Raw genomic sequence first — 18,687 nt, 5'->3', positions numbered from 1 at the left:
TTTTGTTTTGCTGTTTCTTTGGTCTTTAGGACCCTTCACAGAATGTTTTAACTTAAACCCCAAGTTCACCCTCATCCAGTTTTCTGTGGCTTCTAGTTAATCAGTTGTAGCATTTGTCAATTTTGATAGGAAATTCTTAGCTCTCTTCAGCCTTATAACTAGCTTTATAAGTGTTTACTTATATCCTCTACTTATTCTTATTCCGTGATAAATATATGATATTTATATACTGATAAATACACTGGCCAAAATGTTGGTATTGTTGGAAAACATCCTATAGCCTTAAAGGTGGCCAAAAATTATGATTTTGACACTTAACTAACTCTCATTTGGCACATAAAATTGGTCTGATTTTTTTAGCTGTACATCACATCATTGACTGATCTAAGCAATGCATTTTTTGGAACATTTTATTCTCTACTTTGCAAGGAAGGGAAGGGATTTGTGACAGTAACAAAATTTCTTTCACTCATTAGGTAAGAATGGCAGATGTTACATTTTATAGCCACCTATGAGTATCATTGTAATTGAAGCTATTGTGGACTTCCTTGGTGGCTCAGTAGTAACGAATCCACTTGCCAATGCAAGGGACACAGGTTTGATCCCTGATCTGGGAAGACCCCTGGAGAAGGAAATGGCACCTGCTCCAATATTCTTGCCTGGGAAATCCCATGGACAGAGGAGCATGGCAGGCTAGAGTCCATGGGCTTACAAAAAGCCGGACACAACTTAGTGACTGAACAACAACAACAATTGAAGCTATTAAGAATCAACATATAGCAAAGCGATTTGCCCCAAGAACATTTCCCAGGTGGATTCCATTTTATGTTGTGATTCAGATTGACTGTGGAGAGTCAGGAGCCTTGTTAAGTCACCAAGACACAGAATCTCAAAATGCAACACAAGGAAGATTAGTTCTAGCCTGTCTTGGGCTTCATAACATAGTTAATGAAAGTATGTTGAAATTGAGCCAGGTGGTTTAGTCATGTTCAAAGGGGCTTGATGGTCAATGATGCTTTCTAATGAGGCAAATTGGATGTTAGAATTTGGGTATTTATCCAAGCCTGTCTATAGGTAGAGTTAACTACCTCTTTTCTGTTTATGTTATGTATGGTAATTTTTTCAAGGAAAAAAGAGCCATAAGCACTTGCTAATTTATAGTGTTCATCTAAGGGGCTTCAGACAATAAAAAGAATCTGCCTGCAATACAGGAGACCTGGGTTCGATCCCTGGGTCAGGAAGATCCCCTGGAGAAGGGAATGGCTATACCCATTCCAGTATTCTTGCCTGGGAAACCCCCCTGGACAGAGGAGCCTGGAAGGCTACAGTCCTTGGGGTCTTAAAAGAATGGGACACCACTTAGAGACTCCACAACAGCATAGTTAATAATACTGTATTGTGTAATTGAAATCTGCTAAGAAAGTAGAACTTAAATGTTTTCACCAAAAAGAAAAAAAAGCAAGTATCAGGTGAAGCCTGGCCAGTGAGATGGAGAGGGTTAAGGTGTCAGAGAGATGAGAAGGACCTGGTCATTCAGGCCCATGATAGAGGGCATTTGGATGTAATTCTAACTGCGGAGCAAAGGAGGGGACAAGACTTAATATTTTAAGATCATTCTTTTTTTTCTTAATTAATATTACTTTTGCTGCTTTGAGGAGAAGGGGTCAGACAGACAAAGAATCAAAGTTCTTTGAGAGAGAGAGACCAAAAGAGAATAACCAGGTTGCATGTGGTAGGAACAGGGAGGGGTGTGTGTGGAAATGTCCAAAGAATTGACATCTGCAGTGGGTCTCAAAAGAGAAATGTGAATTGGGGTGTGGGTAGTAAGTAGACTGGCCATGCAGAGGCAACAGCAGGAGCAAAGGCAGGGAGATGTGTGGTCCCTGATGGGAGAGCAGTAGAGAATGGTGGAGCATGGTCTCATATCCTGGAGAAGGGAATGACTGCCCACTCCAGTACTCTGGCCTGGAGAATTCCATGGACTGTATAGACTGAGCGACTTTCACGTTGCTTCCCTGGTGGCTCAGCTTGTAAAGAATCCACCTGCAATGCAGGAGAACTGGGTTTGACCCCTGGGTTGGGAAGATCCCCTGGAGAAGGGAATGGCAACCCGCTCCAGTATTCTGGCCTCATATCAGAATCTGTATCCCCTTTATGGTTCTGAAATGCAGTTTTCGGGTAATATAATTACCTCTACAAATAATTTTTTAAAACTATTAAAATACATGAGAATTTAAGAAGTGTGTGATTTAATGTGTCAATAATTCAATCATGGCTATACTAGAAGACATAATGAATTAATCAGATGTTTGTACCTGTCTACAAGGAAAAGGTTCAGTTTTGAAGAATTAAGATAAAATTCCAGTGAATATTTCCAATATTTTATATTTAACATTTTGAAATGAGGCTAAATAAGTGTATTTGTATCTCTACACATACAGTCACCATGATGAGACAGTACCAGCACAGACTGATATTGGAGTATATATTTCCAACCCAAATGTCATATAAGTTTCAGTGCTGTTGGTGACTTATATTTCAAAGTGGTGAACTGCTCTGGATAAAGCTGCAGAAACACAAAAATACAATCCTTCCTCAACTTACTTAGTAATTGTGTTTCTGAAATTCAGCATGTATTAATACCATGCAGAAATCCTTTTGTTTTTGAAAGGATTATGTGAAATTAGAATTGGAACTCTAGTCTCAGATAACTGAGACAAGATCAGTTTTTCCAGTGTTATAAATGTTATACAAAATAAAACTTTTTTATATTGTGTTGAGCTGCATCCCTCATGCCCATTCACTGAATGCCAAGGCACCCCTGTCCTGTTTATTATGACAATCAAAAATGTCTCCACATTTTTTAACAATATTGTTAAAACGACAGAACTGCCCCGTAGTTTCCACATGCATAAAGTGGATATAACTACTTTCAGTTTCTTAGGATTAAATGAGATGATGCATATAAAATGTTGTGATTTGGGCCTGTCCAACCATATGGATTCAATAACCCAAAAGTGATAGCTTGTTAGCCTTTGAATATATAAATTTAGTGGTAAATAGAAGAGAATTCAGGACTGGAGATGAAAGTTTAGGAGTCGTGTATGTAGCTTGATTTAAACATTATAAAACAGCAGGCAGAAAGTTAAGATTCATTTTAAGAGGGATAAAAGTAGGGTTCCATGGCTTCCTAAAATCTACAAAGTCAAGAATAAGGAAATACGGCTAGGCAACAGTTCATAAGAAAAAGGCAAGAAATTCCCAACTCTGAAGAGCCTGAGGGGACAGTCAAAATAGGTACACTCAGTGTTGTCTGTTTTTTGACAAATTTACTTTAACTTACTCTCTCTGCCACTTTGCCCCAAACCCTCCTCCGTGTGGTTTTGCTCCCAGACAATTTGCAGCTGAATTTTAGGTAGTTTAGGTCACCCTGATGTAATCATTTCAAAATAATTTTTCCTTGTTTAGTGATACTGTGTTAGATAAGAGGTACGGGAAGCCTTGTGTCAGTTTTTCGTATGGTCACCCCCACACACACACCCGGTAGAACTTTCCCCTCGTGGTTTTTTCTGAAGCAGTGCTCTAGAACAGTCTCACCTGGGCTCAGTCCACTGACCCCCTGAAAGTGCATGTGAGAGAGTGTGTGTGTGTGTGTGTGTGTGTGTGTGTGCGCGCACTCATTTCTCTGAGAAAAGGGGTGTTGGTATTCCTTAAATTTCCAAAGAGGTGTATCTATAAGAAGATTGAGTGACTTAAACCAGCCTCTTCTTAGATGAGGCAGATCCCTGTTTTCTGTTTTTGTACTGCATGTCTTTCAGCTGCCTTTAAATTCCAAACTGAGGTATGATGAATTGTTCACCGAAGACCAGGTTTTTGGGACCTTCCCTAAGCTCCCTGCTTGGACCGGGTGCCCTTTTTCGGTGATCTCAGCATGCTTTCTGCTCACATCTGTCAAAGCAGTTCTTCCAATCTATGGGACGAGTCCATTTATGGGACTATCTTCCATTATTAGATTTAAAAGGAGGGCCTGTATTGTATTAATTTTTTGTATTCCAGACATTCAGCATTATACTAGATATGTAGTATGCTGTTATGTGCTTAGTTGCCCAGTCGTGTCCAACTCTTTACAACCCCATGGACTGTAGCCCTCCAGGCTCTTCTCCTGGGGGTTCTCCAGGCAACAATACTGGAGTGGGTTGCCATGCCCTCCTCCAGGGGATCCTCCCAACCCAGGGATTGAATCCAGGTCTCCTGCATTGCAGGCGAATTCTTTACCATCTGAGCCACCAGGGAAACTCAGATGCTCAAAAATGGTCTCGACCTGAACCATTTACAATAAGCCAACATATTCTTCTTTCCCTCCCAAGCAACCAAGATTTTAAGCACTTAACCTGAACCAGGTATTCCAATAGGCATTAGGAAATCAGGTAAGCTCCCTGCATGGAGTGTATGTGCTGTGTCCAGAGGGGACGTGACTTTTGCCAACCCCAGAGATGCTGCATGGAACCATATGCATGTATCATAGTGCTGACTTTTCAAAAACTCTGCCTTTAATAACAGATATCAGTTATATGCACATATTCTGCTGTCTTCATCACTGAAAACAAAAATGAAAATGGTTTTTCTAGTCTTCCTTAAAACCATCTATTAAAATGTCTCTCCAGAATCCTTTCTTTTCGAGTAATGTTAATGTTCTGCCTCTAAAAATAAAAAATGCAGATTGAAGAAACTGTTAAAGTAGTGTCAGTATTTAGGACAATGTTCTGCACCTAAAAGTGTTTTTTACTTTGCTTTATTCTTTAAAATTCAATAGGAAAAATTCATGATTCAGAAAATAAATAAAGCCAAACCTTTCTATCTGGTTCATTAGGGTGTCCTTTTCAGCTTGTACATATTTTAAGTTCCATGGATTTGAGTTTATGTCAAACTACATTTGTAGTTTTCCAACTTTTATTTAAAAGCAAGAACATTCTTTCTTTAAGCCTAAATAAAATCAAGCAGAGCAGTTTGTTGAAAGAAAGAGAACTAGACATAAGGAGTGCCAAGTTCAAAGTGCTGTCTCTGTTTTAAAGTTCTTTACACTTAGAGTTCATGACTAAGGAGCATAGCAATAGTGTTTCAAAATATGTGCTGTGTCTCCCCCACCTGGACACTCTGATTTAGTAGGGATGACCTAACGTTCCATAGTAAAGGCATCTATAGTTTTAAACAACTACACTAACCTAGGAGACAAACCTAGACAGCATATTAGAAAGCAAAAACATCACTTTGCTTACAAAAGTCTGTATAGTCAAAGCTGTGGTTTTTTCAGTAGTCATATACAGATGTGAGAGTTGGACCATAAAGAAGGTTGAACGCCAAAGAATTGATGCTTTCAAACTGTGGTGCTGGAGAAGACTCTTGAGGGTCCCTTGGACTGCAAGGAAATCAGATCAGTCAATCCTAAATGAAATCAACCCTGAATATTCATTGGAAGGACTGATGCTGAAGCTGAACCTCTAGTATTTTGGTCACCTGATACAAAGAGCTGACTCATTGGAAAGGACCCTGATGCTGGAAAAGATTGAATGAAGGCAGGAGGAGAAAGGAGCAACAAAGGATGAGACTTTTGGATGGTATCATTGACTCAATGGACATGAGTTTGAGCAAACTCTTGGAGATAGTGAAGGACAGAGAAGCATGGCATGATGCAGGCCATGAGGCTGCAAAGAGTAAGACACAACTGACCAACTGAACAACAACCTAGGAGAAGCCTTCTTTCATGTGGTCTTTGAAGTGCAAAAAGTTAATGTATTACTTATACCTCAAAATATCTACACTGTTTAGAGGGAATATGCCTTTCTGGATTCATGAGTTGAGCTTCAGAGATTAAAAAAAAAACAAAACTGTTTGCATCTCAGTCACTGTTCCTACTGCCTGAGTCACTTCCACCAGATATCCTCATTACTCCGTCTAGTGTTTATTGTCCGTCTCCAGCCTCTAAAATGTAGGCTTCATTTGGGTGGGCATTTTTGTCTATTTTGTTCACTGATTGGTCACATGCTCTAGGAGAGTGCCAGGCGTGTTGTAGGCAGACATTAAATATTTGTTGAGTAACTGCTATTAGTGAGGTCATTCAGATATGTTGTTGGTTAAAAAGACTTCTTGGACTGCTCTGGAAACCTAAGCTCTTCCATCTGTAGTGCTTTCTATAAGAGAGTGGTTCCCATTGCCCCAAACCAGATGTGTAAGTGGAAATGTGTAACACTACTATACAGCAGAGTTGGTTGTTTCCTGATGGACTGTAACTTTATTTTCATAACAGGATGTGATATGGTCTGACTTTGGGTTTCCTGGAAGAAATGGACAGGAGAGTACATTGTGGATCGGCTCCCTGGGGGCCCATACACCCTGTCATCTGGACACCTATGGTTGCAACTTAGTATTCCAGGTACAAGGAAGGTAATGCATATGTGCATAGGCATGCAGGAGGGAGAGAGAGAGAGAAATGTATGTGTGCGTGTGTGTGTGTTTGTGTCTTTGTGTGTTGTACAGGAAAAGCAGTGACTATTGGGTAGGCAGCAGGACTCCCTGCTCCATTCTGTCAGCCTGTCTCATGACCAGGGCAAATCTCTTCATCTCTGGTTCAGTCTCGTCCTTTGTGAAACAAGGGGAGCAGTATGTATGGTGGTTTCTGTGTGCTGTGCCTCTCAGCCATGATCAGGATTGTTCTTAGAAAGCTCATCCAGAACTTCCAGGCATCCACTCCCAGTTCAGCTAGGCAGTTGTCTGCTTAGCTGGCTCCTTCTTCCACTTCTTTGAAAATAAAATTAGACTGATAAGGTCTTTCCAGCTCTGACATTCTAAACGTATTCTCCAAACGAGGCCAGGGGAAGGGAGCAGCTTTATCATCTCTAAGGCAAAATAAGACTTTATACTTCCTAGTTTAAGAAGAGCAGTCAGCTATCTTGAAAGGACAAGATAGCCCTACTGTAACTGCCAGGGGTCACTGGAGGGCTTAAGGACTTGTCTCAGAACTTGGTTCTTTTCTCTCTCTACTTCCCCATCTGTGGATTTCTGTATGTGTCTCTTCCCTTTTCACTTCTCCCTTCTTTGCCTCAGGTCCTCCCTCTGTTGGCTCCAAATATTGGTGTGTCTAATGTTTTGTGAGTTAAGATTTATCACTTCCATTTTCCAAAAAAAATAAATTTTAAAGTGACGAAACCATTTTACAGTTTTCTCTTTTTGCACATCCCTATATTATACTACTTTTTATTGTGTGGCATCATTTGTGCATTTCTCTTCCTTAATGAATCAATTTAACAAATGTTTAACTTAAGAAATTCACAGTCCAAACAGGGAGAAGAAAATTTAACTTGATGGACAGAACCCTGACAGGTTACTCTGGATAAGATAAGAATACAGAGATTTGAAAGAGTGGAGGTTATTCTAGGTAGCTCTAGCTATAGGAATGGAAACAGCTTATGAGGAGACTGACTTTGATTTGAGAATTATCTTACAAAGTAGATCTTGTCCCTGCAAAGGGGCTACTTAGGACATCCTTAGATACCCACTAGTTGCTACCCTACCTCCACCAGGTGTCTGCAGAGGAGATTCCAGAACTGAGTGAGAGATGGGCCAGGTGACCCCTGAGGTGGCTCCTGTATTCCTCGATGGATTGAATGAAAATGGGTGAAAACCGGCACTTCGCTGCTGCCTTCTTACATCTTTTGTCTCAAGTCTACAATACTAACTTGTATCTTTTTTTTTTTCCATTAGGAAAAGATGGCATCTCTTTCCTCCTGAAGATACTCCTTTCCTTTATCCAACTAGAATCCCTTATGAAGAATCCAGTGTGTTCAGTAAAATCAATGTTGTCAATCCTGATTTAAAACGTTTTCCTCAGTTCCGGAAAGCTCGAAGACATATGGTCACTCTGAGCCCAGGACAGGTAAAGTGGGAGCTTTAAAACACTGGTGACCTGTCACTGGACACCCCAGCTATAACTTCTTTCAAGTCCTATGTCACGTGCCTCCCCACCAGTACAAATGATGACAGTGGTCCCTTCCCTGCTGCTCTGCTATTGGATGCCAGCTTCTCCAGCTGTAGGCTTCACACAGTCCCGGCTTCACAGGTCATGGAAGGGAAATGAGAGGAGGGTGCATGGCTCCTCCTGGTGGTGAAGAGGAGAATGGACTATGGACGAAGATCCAGGAGCTCAGTCATTTTTGTTTAGGTTAAGAGGAGGTGTCAAGGCATGAGTACTTGAGCACTTCTGAAACATTTATTTACAGTTAATATCTGTTCAACTACGTTAGAATCCAGGCACACAAACACAGGTTCAAGTGTATCCAGTTAGTGGGCCAACAACGGCAGATTGAACTAAGAATGATTTAGGGATTTAAGGGGTTTTTTTATTTTTTATTTTTTTTTAATTTTATTTTATTTTTAAACTTTACAATATTGTATTGGTTTTGCCAAATATCAAAATGAATCTGCCACAGGTATACATGTGCTCCCCATCCTGAACCCTCATCCCTCCTCCCTCCCCACACCATCCCTCTGGGTCGTCCCAGTGCACCAGCCCCAAGCATCCAGTATCGTGCATCGAACCTGGACTGGCGACTCGTTTCATATATGATATTATACATATTTCAATGCCATTCTCCCATATCATCCCACCCTCTCCCTCTCCCACAGAGTCCAAAAGACTGTTCTATACATCAGTGTCTCTTTTGCTGTCTCGTACACAGGGTTATTGTTACCTTCTTTCTAAATTCCATATATATGTGTTAGTATACTGTATTGGTGTTTTTCTTTCTGGCTTACTTCACTCTGTATAATAGAAGTATAGTTGATTTACAATATTGTGTTAGTTTCAGATGTATAGCACAGTGATTCAGTTATATATTTTTTCAGGTTATATTCCATTATAATTTATTACAAGATATTGAATATAGTTCTCTGTACTATACAGTAAATCCCTGTTGCCTGTATATTCTGTGTGCAGTAGTTTGTGTCTGTTAATCCCCTGCTCCTAAATTACCCCTTCCCCCATAACCAGACGTGATACCCATAAGCTTGTTTTCTGTGTCTGGGAGTCTGTTTCTGTTCTGTATATAGATTTGTTTATCATTTTGTAGAGTCCACATGTAAGTGATATCATATATTTGTTGAGAATGATTTGCTTTTAAGCAAGAATGGATGCTGCTTTTGTGACTGACTGTCTCTGAAATATCTCCAAAGGTTTGGTGCTTAGTGCTTCTACCCAGTGGGGAAAATCAGCTCTACAACACTGGCATTTACGGTCAGATATTTTATTAACATTTACCGGGTTTTCTTAGTCTCTTAAGATTTTATTCCCTTGGTTATCCCTCTTACCTGCCTGTGTTCCTTCCTTTGCCCCCTTCTCACTGGCTGTTCCTGCCTCCTTTACACTCGAGTGCTCCAGCTCACACAGTCTGACTGTTTCCTCGTCTTGTCAGCAGTCACTCCCCATTCACCTATCCCCCCAGACCCTGACAGCCACTTCTCTGTTTTCTTTCTTTATAGATTTACCTATTCTGGACGTCTCATATAAGTGCAGTTGTGCAATCTGTGGTCTTTTATGTCTGGCTCCTTTCACATAGCATAATCTCCTCAAGGTTCATCCACACTGTAGAATGTTATTGGCTCTTCATTCTTTTTTTGGATGAATATGTTCCATTACAAATAGCTGAGGGAAGAAGAGAAGCTAAAGGCAAAGGAGAAAGGAAAGCTATACCCACTTGAATGCAGAGTTCCAAACAATAGTAAGGAGAGATAAGAAAGCCTTCCTCAGTGATCAATGCAAAGTAATAGAGGAAAACAATAGAATGGGGAAGACTAGAGATCTCTTCAAGAAAATTAGAGATACCAAGGGAACACTTCATGCAAAGATGGGCACAATGAAGGACAGAAATGGTATGGACCTAACAGAAGCAGAAGATATTAAGAAGGGGTGGCAAGAATACACAGAAGAACTGTACAAAAAAGATCTTCATGACCCAGATAACGACGATGGTGTGATCATTCACCTACAGCCAGACATCCTGGAGTGCAAAGTCAAGTGGGCCTTAGGAAGCATCACTACGAACAAAGCTAGTAGAGGTGATGGAATTCTAGTTGAGCTCTTTCAAATCCTAAAAGATGATGCTGTGAAAGTGCTGCAGTCAATATGCCAACAAATTTGGAAAACTCAGCAATGGCCACAGGACTGGAAAAGGTCAGTTTTCATTCCAATCCCAAAGAAAGGCAATGCCAAAGAATGTTGAAACTACCGCACAATTGTACTCATCTCAGATGCTAGCACGGGGCTTCCCTGGTGGCTCAGAGGTTAAAGCATCTGTCTGCAATGTGGGAGACTGGGGTTCAATCCCTGGGTCAGAAAGATCCCCTGGAGAAGGAAATGGCAACCCACTCCAGTATTTTTGCCTGGAGAATCCCATGGACGGAGGAGCCTGGTAGGCTACAGTCCATGGGGTCTCAAAGAGTTGGACATGACTGAGCGACTTCACTTTCACTTCACTTTCAGATGCTAGCAAAGTAATGCTCAAATTTCTCCAAGCCAGGTTTCAGCAGTACAAACCATGAACTTCCAGATGTTCAAGCTGGATTTAGAAACGGCAGAGGAACCAGAGATCAAGTTGCCAACATCCATTGGATCATCGAAAAAGCAAGAGATCCAGAAAAACATCTACCTCTGCTTTCTTGATTATGCTAAAGCCTTTGACTGTGTAGATTACAACTAACTGGAAAGTTCTTCAAGAGAGGAGAATACCAGACCACCTTACCTGCCTCCTGAGCAATCTGTACGCAGGTCAAGAAGCAACAGTTAGAACTGGACATGAAACAACAGACTGGTTCCAAATCAGGAAAGGAGTATGTCAAGGCTGTATATTGTCACCCTGCTTATTTAACTTATATGCAGAGTGCATCATGCAAAATGCTGGGCTGGATGAAGCACAAGCTGAAATCAAACCTCAGATACGCAGATGACACCACCCTTATGGCGGAAAGTGAAGAGGCACTGAAGAGCCTCTTGATGAAAGTGAAAGAGGAGAGTGAAAAAGTTGGCTTAAAACTCAACTTTCAAAAAACTAAGATCATGGCCTCTGGTCCCATCACTTGGTGGCAAATAAATGGGGAAACAATGACAGACTTGGGCTCCAGAGTCACTGCAGATGGTGACTGCAGCCATGAAATTAAAAGACACTCTTGGAAGAAAAGCTATGACCAATCTAGACAGCATATTAAAAAGCAGAGACATTTCTTTTCCGATGAAGGTCCATGTAGTCAGAGAATGGTTTTTCCAGTAGTCATGTATGGATGTGAGAGTTGGATCATAAAGAAAGCTGAGCACCAAAGAATTGATGCTTTTGAACTGTGGTGTTGGAGAAGACTCTTGAGAGTCCCTTGGACTGCAAGGAGATCCAACCAGTCAATCCTAAAGGAAATCAGTCCTGAATAGTCATTGGAAGGACTGATGCTGAAGCTGAAACTCCAATACTTTGGCCACCTGATGTGAATAACTGACTCATTTGAAAAGACCCTGATGCTGGGAAAGATTGAAGGCAGGAGGAGAAGGGGACAATAAAGGATGAGATGGTTGGATGGCATCACCGACTCAATGGACATGAGTTTGAGCAAGCTCCAGGAGTTTGTGATGGACGGGGAAGCCTGGAGTGCTGCAGTCCATGGGGTCGCAAAGAGTCGGACACGACTAAGCAACTGAACTGCCTGTTGTTCCATTATGTGAATATACATTTTATTTATCCATTAAACACCTGATGGGTATTTGGGTTGTTTCCACTTTTTTGGTTATTATGATAATACTGTTATAAATATTTGTGTACAAGGTTTTGTAAGAACATATATTTTCAGTTCTCTTGAGTATTTATGTAGGAGTGGAATTGCTGGGTCATATGTTAATTCTGTGTTTTAACTTTTGGGGGAATTGCCAAACTGTTTTCCATAGCAGCTGCACCATTTTACATTCCCACCAGCAATCTATGTGGGTTCTAATTGCTTTACATCCTCTCCAACACTTGTTATCTTCCTTTATTATTATTACTATTATTATATTACTACAACTGTAGCCATTTTAGTGGGTGTGAAGTGGCTGCTAATTCTTTTTTTTTCTTTTACTTTAATAGCCAAATTCAATGAGTATTTCTGTCCATTGTATCAGTTTTTCACATCATTCTCTTTCCTGAATCCACCATAAACTGGGCCCCCTCCTACCTCTGTACTGAAAGTAAACTCTGTGATAGGAGATTCGAGGCCTCCTAATGACTAAAGCCAGTGGCTGTAGTGGCCATTTTCAGTGCCTGATTCTCCTGAAAGGAGCGCTCTTCCCACCTCCACCTTGTCTGTAGCAAGTGCTACCATTTTCTAAATCCAAACCCAAAGTTTCTACTCTACTTGGCCTTTCACAGACTCTTGTAGTGAGTCTGGACAAATACAGTCCTTCTTGGCTCTGCCCATTGCTTTCGTTTGCTATTCCTTCCTGTTTAAATCTAAACATTTACTAAGTGGACCATTGCAGGACTCTCTTGTCCTTCCAGACTTTCCCATAATGTCACTATTTTAACCGTCCACTTACTCAGAACTCAGGAACTTGTAATGCCTACAGGATATAAAATCCAGATTCTTTATTCTGAATTCAGGGCCCTCCACTGGCCCTAACCTGATTCTCCTACTTTATTCCCCAGTATTCCTTCTGCAGTGGTAAAACCGGCCTGCTTGCTGTCCCTCGACAGTCCCGCCTCCCTTGCCCCTTTCCCCCTCCTGGCACGTCCTCGTTCTCTCCCAGTCGTGGCTCAGATCACACTTCCTTCATCCAGGTTGCCCCTGACCTCCCTAGTTTGTGCCTGCTTCTCTCACCTCTGAAATTCTCTACCACCAGTGTCCACTCCTCTGATTTACCCTTGTATAATGCCACTGTTCTATATATTATTTTTTCATTGGCTAGATTTTATACTGTGAGAAGTCAGAAACTATGTCCTGTATTTTTATGTATGCCCTTTCTCAGAACTCATACAATTCTTATGTGATGGAAAGGAGGAAGAGTTACAATCTCAGAATCCTTTACCAAGATTTGGATGCAGACAGAGACGGTCCAGCATAAAGGAGAGTAGAGACTGGAGAAGCTGGTAATATCCTTTGTGAAAAAGTGAAAGTGTTAGTCGCTCAGTCGTGTCCAACTCCTTGTGACCTCATGGACTTGTAGCCCGCCAGGCTCTTCTGTCCGTGGAATTCTCCAGGCAAGAATACTGGAGTGGGTTGCCATTCTCTTCTCCAGGGGATCTTCCCATCTGAGCCACCAGGGAAGCCAATATCCTTTATAGAACATGCAAACTTGTTAATTTTTTTTTAAAGGAATAAAAGGATTATGGGAGCTTTTTCTTACTTTTCCCTTTCCTATTACAATATTGCTCTAAATTCATTTGAATTTTTTTTCCTAGCAGCTTCAATTTAGATCTGATTCTGACATAAAAGTAAAATGTCTTGGTTTTGTGCTAACCATTTTTTGTTTGGTTTTCAGGTTCTGTTTGTTCCCAGACACTGGTGGCATTATGTGGAATCCATTGATCCTGTCACTGTCAGTATAAACTCGTGGATTGAGCTGGTATTTTCCTTTTCTAACAAATGTCATCTCCTTGCTTTTAAGATACACAGTGCCTGTCTTTATAACTTGATGATTAATTTTAACCAACACTCCCGTGCTACCTTGTTTGCTGTGCTATGGGTTATGGATTCTGTGCTCTGTTGGTGGGTGGTGAGGTTGGAAATAGGGTTTTTGTGACACGCTGTCCTCTTTCTTCTCGGGGCACAGTGCGCCCTGAGGTTGGTGTGCCGGGCCTGCTCCCTTGACTGTTAGGAGAACTGTGTTGGGCCTGGCTGAACCTGCCACACACGTCCCATGGTGCTAGTCCCATCCCACACCATCTGGGCTGGAAATATCTGCTTCTTGGCTCAGTGTCCTCATTACTAATTGCACAATTCACAGTCCTGAGTTACACATCTTTTCAGAGCAGTCTTTCAGTGCTAGGTTTTATCATTTTATTTCTGCCAAAGGCTTTTTCCCTCCAATATGCTATGCTTAATCCTGGTTGCCTGTTCCACTTGACAATTAGAATGGCTACCATTATGGTTCAAGTCTGTCTCTCCCACCTGAAGCGTTGTTGCATCTGCACATGCTTTAACCAGAGACTTTGATCACAGCCATGGCTGGCGTCTTTCATTTAGCATAATGTTTTTAAGAATCATCCTTGGAGTAGTGTGTATCAGTACTTCATTCCTTTTTTTATATAGCTAAAAAGTACTGTTTAGACATACCACATTTTGTTTATCCACTAATCAGTGATGGACCTTTGGATTGTGTCTACTTTTGGCTCTTATGAATAATGCTACTGCTGTCATTTACGTACGTGGTTTTGTGTGGATGTATGTTTCCATTTCTTTCGGTATATACCTGGGTGTGGAGTTGCTGGATCATATGGACATCAGCCGGGCAGGCCAGCAGGCTGGAAATTCAGATGAGTTCAAGTTGCAGTCTAGAGTCCAGAATCTGTAAGACAGGCTGGCAGGCTGTATGTAAACTGGCTTAGGATTTCTGTTGCAGTCTTGAGGCAGAATTTTTTTTTCTCCAAGAAACCTTAAATTTTGCTCTTAAAGCGTTCAACTGATCAGATGAGGTCCACCTGCATTATTGAGGATAATCTGCTTTTACTTAAAGTCAGCTGATTATAAATGTTAATCACATCTATGAAATATCTTCACAGTGACATCTAGAATAGTGTTTGACTAGACAATTGGTCACCATAGCCTACCCAAGTTGACTCATAAAATTAACCATCTGGTAACTCTAGATTTAATTTTCTGAGGAATTGCCAGAAATTGCTATTTTCCAAGCAGTGCACCATTTACATTCCCCCAACAAAGTATGAAGATTCTGATTTCTCCACATCCTTATGAACATTTGTTATCTGTATTTTTTATTATAGCCATCCTAGGAGAAGTGGTATCTCATCTTGAGGATTTGCTTTTTTTTTAAATTTAATATTATGTTTCTAATATTCATCTGTGTTTCTAATATTCATCTCTGTTGTCACATGTAGCTGGTCATTCATTTTCACTGTGGTATAATAATATCCTCTAGTGTTAATGTACCACAGTTTATTGATTCATTTTTCTGTTGATGTCTAATTGGGTTGCTTTTAGTTTTTTTGCTTTTATAAATAGAATATTCTTGTATACATGCGCAAGAGTTTCTCCAGAGAATGTGTATATATCTAGAAGTGGAATTGCCATCTGTAGGGTGTACAGTACTCAGGTTTATAATATAATGCCTGCATATTTTCCAAATGTCTGTCAGCATACATTCCCGCCATCAATGTATAAGATTCCTGTCAATTATTTGACATTTCTCCATCATTTGGAATTATCAGACCCTCTTTTGCCAGTCTCATGGGTTTCTTGATTTGCATTTCCCTGATTATTAATGAGGCTAAGCTTATTTTCATGTGTTTATTACTCATATAATTGTTCTTTTTTTGACATGTTTGTCTTCGTGGCTTTTGCCCATTAAAAAAAAAAATGGGTCATTTGTCTTACTGATGTGTGCAGATTCTTTATATATTTTGCAATCAGTTATATATGTTACAGACATCTGGCTTCTTTATTTCCTTTATGGTGTCTTTTGATGAACAAAAGTTACTAATTTTAATGTAGTTTATCATGATTGCCATAGTTTATACTTATTGTATCTTAAGATACAATAGATAGATAGATATTTAGCCTTCTCACTCTTGTGGCCAAGAATGTTGTTGTTGTTCAGTCACTAAGTCGTGTCCGACTCTTCACAACCCCATGGACTATAGCACGCCAAGCTTCCCTGTCCCTCACCATCTCCTGGAGATTGCCCAGTTTTATGTCCATTGCATCAGTGATGCCATCCAACCAAGAATGTTTATTAAAATTTTTTTCCCATTCCTCAAAAAATTAGCTTGTCAAAATAATCCTCTATTGGGATTATTCATTTTCATGTGATACTTTTTAAAAGAAACTTTAAACATGTCAGAGACTGGAAAATGCTGAAGAAAATATCACAGGTGATTCATACTTAAGGCCTATTTCTTACAGAAAGGACCCATACTTAAATTTAGTTGGCGAAATATTCTGCAACTCTTTCTAGGTGGCAGAAGATAGTTAACACGTAAAAATCGTGGTCTGCCAACAGCATATTCATTCCTTTAGTAACAAAGCTTATGTTGATGAAAGAACAAAACAGCAGTTAAGAGACTCTCCTCTGTTTTAAGCAGTGAGACCCAGAGACAAATGAAACACTGTGTCTTCTTTTTTAACCTTGACTTAGGAAGAGGACCACCAAACCCGGGTAGAAGAGGCAATCACCCGCATGCTTGTGTGTGCCCTGAAAACTGCAGAGAATCCACACAATACCAGAGCTTGGTTAAACCCAACTGAGGTAGGTCTCTTCCACTTTTCATCATGGCAGTTACTATCCTGTGATAAACCAACTCTGACAAGAACGCTTGTTTTCCAATTTATGTAAGTATGTATAACCATTTTAAGGAGTTTTTCTTTTTCCCTAGCTTGAGGAAACATCCCATGAAATCAATTGTCACTACTTAAATGGGGCCATCTCTGCTTTTTTTAATCATTATGGAACGTCTGAAGTAGTAGAAACCCAAGCACTGAGAACCAACAGAGAGTACACGATAAAGGAGGAGTTAAACATGCACAGCCACGTGGGGGTAGAACAAGCTGGTGGCCACAACTTAAGCTCAGAAACAGTGAAACAGGAGGCAGCAAGTCCTTTTGGCCTTGATCTGGTACCTGTCACACCAAGTTCCGAAGAACCATCCTCAGAAAGAGGAGGCATATTTGAAAACGATGGTGAAGACTTTGTCAGCAAAAATGGAAAATCCTTTGGAAAGAGGCAGCGAATGATGAGTGAGAGTGAGAATGCAGTTGTGGAACAGATTGCTTCAGATAGGACTGTGGCCGTTTCCCAAACATTCGTTTCTACAGATGACTTGCTGGACTGCTTGGTGAATCCACAGGTAACCAGGATAGTGGCACAACTTCTGATTCAAGGAAGAAGTACGTGATTCTAATAGAAAATGATTTTCTAAATACTGTTTTAAGAATATCTTTAAAATAATGTAGTTTTTAAATAAAAGATGAACCAGCAAAAGTTCAGTTTGCACATGCTTAAAATGTACTGTTCTCACCTAATTAAATTTTAGTCTTTTGCCACCTTCTGGCATACACATTGCTCTTTGGACAGCCTGGCTTTTTGTTGTTTGTATGCCTCTTTCCTCAGTGCCTTTGCCTTGCCTCTCCCATCTCATACCTTCAGCCTGTCTCAAACACAAGCTCCTGGTGTTCTCAACAGGAAGTGGTCTCTGCATCAGCCTCAAGCAGGGGTCAGCCTGCTGCTTGTTTTTGTAAATAAAGTTGTATTGAAACACGGCCATACCATTCATTTACATATTGTCTGTGGTGGCTTTAGGGTTACAGTCACAGAGCTGAGTCGTGACAAAGGCAGTATGACTTACAAAGCTGGAAATATTCACTGGAACTCCTTATAGAAAAAGTTTGCTAACTTTTTAATGGATCAAAGGCATCCATTGGGTGAATTCTATCTTTTGTTATTTTTGGCAGGGGGAGGGATTGCAGTTGCTCGTTTCAATAGGTATTTTGGACTCTATGTAGTAAGGTGATGTGGGACAATTTGTGATTGTACTAGGTTGCCAACCTCTTAATTCAAATGCAGGGTGAATTCTCGCCTTGATCTGAAGTGACCACACTTCTCACGTGTGTAGGATTCTCACTGGTTAACCCCTGTGCTCCAGAGTAGAGTACCCATCAGGAGAAAAGTAGGTGGGGCCTCTTTGTGGAAGGAGCTGGGACAACTAAGGACAACAGCCCTGCAATAAAAATGACCAAATGCTGCTGACTCCTGAAGCTAACAGAAAGCTTGTTTCGTCAACTTAATCCCACTCTCATTACATTTGCAAGATGTGGGGATTATTACTATCGTTACTGTTCAAGTACGAATTTAAAAACCAGATTGATCTCAGTAACCATTCATAAAAAACACATAGAAAAGATATACAAAGTCACCTTTTAAGAAGATTGACTATTGGTCTCATCCTTCTCACTTTTCAAACTGAGGGTATCAATAAATCCCAAGAGAGTGCTGGCTTTCTGGGAGAAAGGAGGAAGGGAGGTGAGCATGCCCAAGAAAAGAATGGTCTGAAAAAAGATCCTTCTGTAGGGTCTTTGGCCCATTTTTCTTATGTACATGTTTCAATGCTATTCTCTCAAATCATCCCACCCTCACCTTCTCCCACAGAGTCCAAAAGACTGTTCTATACATCTGTGTCTCTTTTCCTATCTTTCATATAGGGTCATCATTATCATCTTTCTAAATTCCATATATATGCATTAGTATACTGTATTGGTGTTTTTCTTTCTGACTTACTTCACTCTGTATAATAGGCTCCAGTTTCATCCACCTCATCTCTTTAATGGCTGAGTAATATTCCATTGTGTATATGTACCACAGCTTTCTTATACATTTGTCTGCTGATGGACATCTAGGTTGCTTCCATGTCCTGGCTATTATAAACAGTGCTGCAATGAACATTGGGGTACACG

At 40.5% G+C, this 18,687-nt stretch overlaps 2 protein-coding genes across 4 annotated transcripts in view; one reads left to right on the top strand and one right to left on the bottom strand.

Moving 5' to 3' along the window:
- Positions 1–17,496, top strand: part of HSPBAP1 (HSPB1 associated protein 1) — a 56,057-nt gene extending 38,561 nt beyond the window's left edge. For both annotated transcript variants that reach the window (NM_001014911.1, XM_059880459.1), the window contains 5 exons: positions 6,305–6,441; positions 7,759–7,930; positions 13,544–13,627; positions 16,376–16,486; positions 16,614–17,496. In NM_001014911.1, the coding sequence (NP_001014911.1) occupies positions 6,305–6,441; positions 7,759–7,930; positions 13,544–13,627; positions 16,376–16,486; positions 16,614–17,132 (1,023 nt within the window). In that variant the 3' untranslated portion in view covers positions 17,133–17,496. The remainder of the gene's footprint in view (positions 1–6,304; positions 6,442–7,758; positions 7,931–13,543; positions 13,628–16,375; positions 16,487–16,613) is intronic.
- Positions 12,126–18,687, bottom strand: part of PARP14 (poly(ADP-ribose) polymerase family member 14) — a 57,280-nt gene continuing 50,718 nt past the window's right edge. Inside the window, exons 17-18 of one of the 2 annotated variants that reach the window (XR_009494387.1) lie at positions 14,474–14,702; positions 12,126–13,338 (exon numbers count right to left, since the gene is read on the bottom strand). Coding sequence is in view for 1 of the 2 variants with exons in the window: in XM_024991433.2 (XP_024847201.1) it covers positions 14,680–14,702 (23 nt within the window). In the remaining variant the exon portion in view is untranslated. Of the gene's footprint in view, positions 14,703–18,687 lie in introns of both variants that reach the window. The other variant, XM_024991433.2, reaches the window with a different exon arrangement.

This window comes from Bos taurus, chromosome 1, assembly GCF_002263795.3.
Source record: "Bos taurus isolate L1 Dominette 01449 registration number 42190680 breed Hereford chromosome 1, ARS-UCD2.0, whole genome shotgun sequence".
Lineage (NCBI taxonomy): Eukaryota > Metazoa > Chordata > Mammalia > Artiodactyla > Bovidae > Bos > Bos taurus.
The sequence above is the reverse complement of the archived record's forward strand: the minus strand, read 5'-3'. Positions and strand labels throughout refer to the sequence as shown.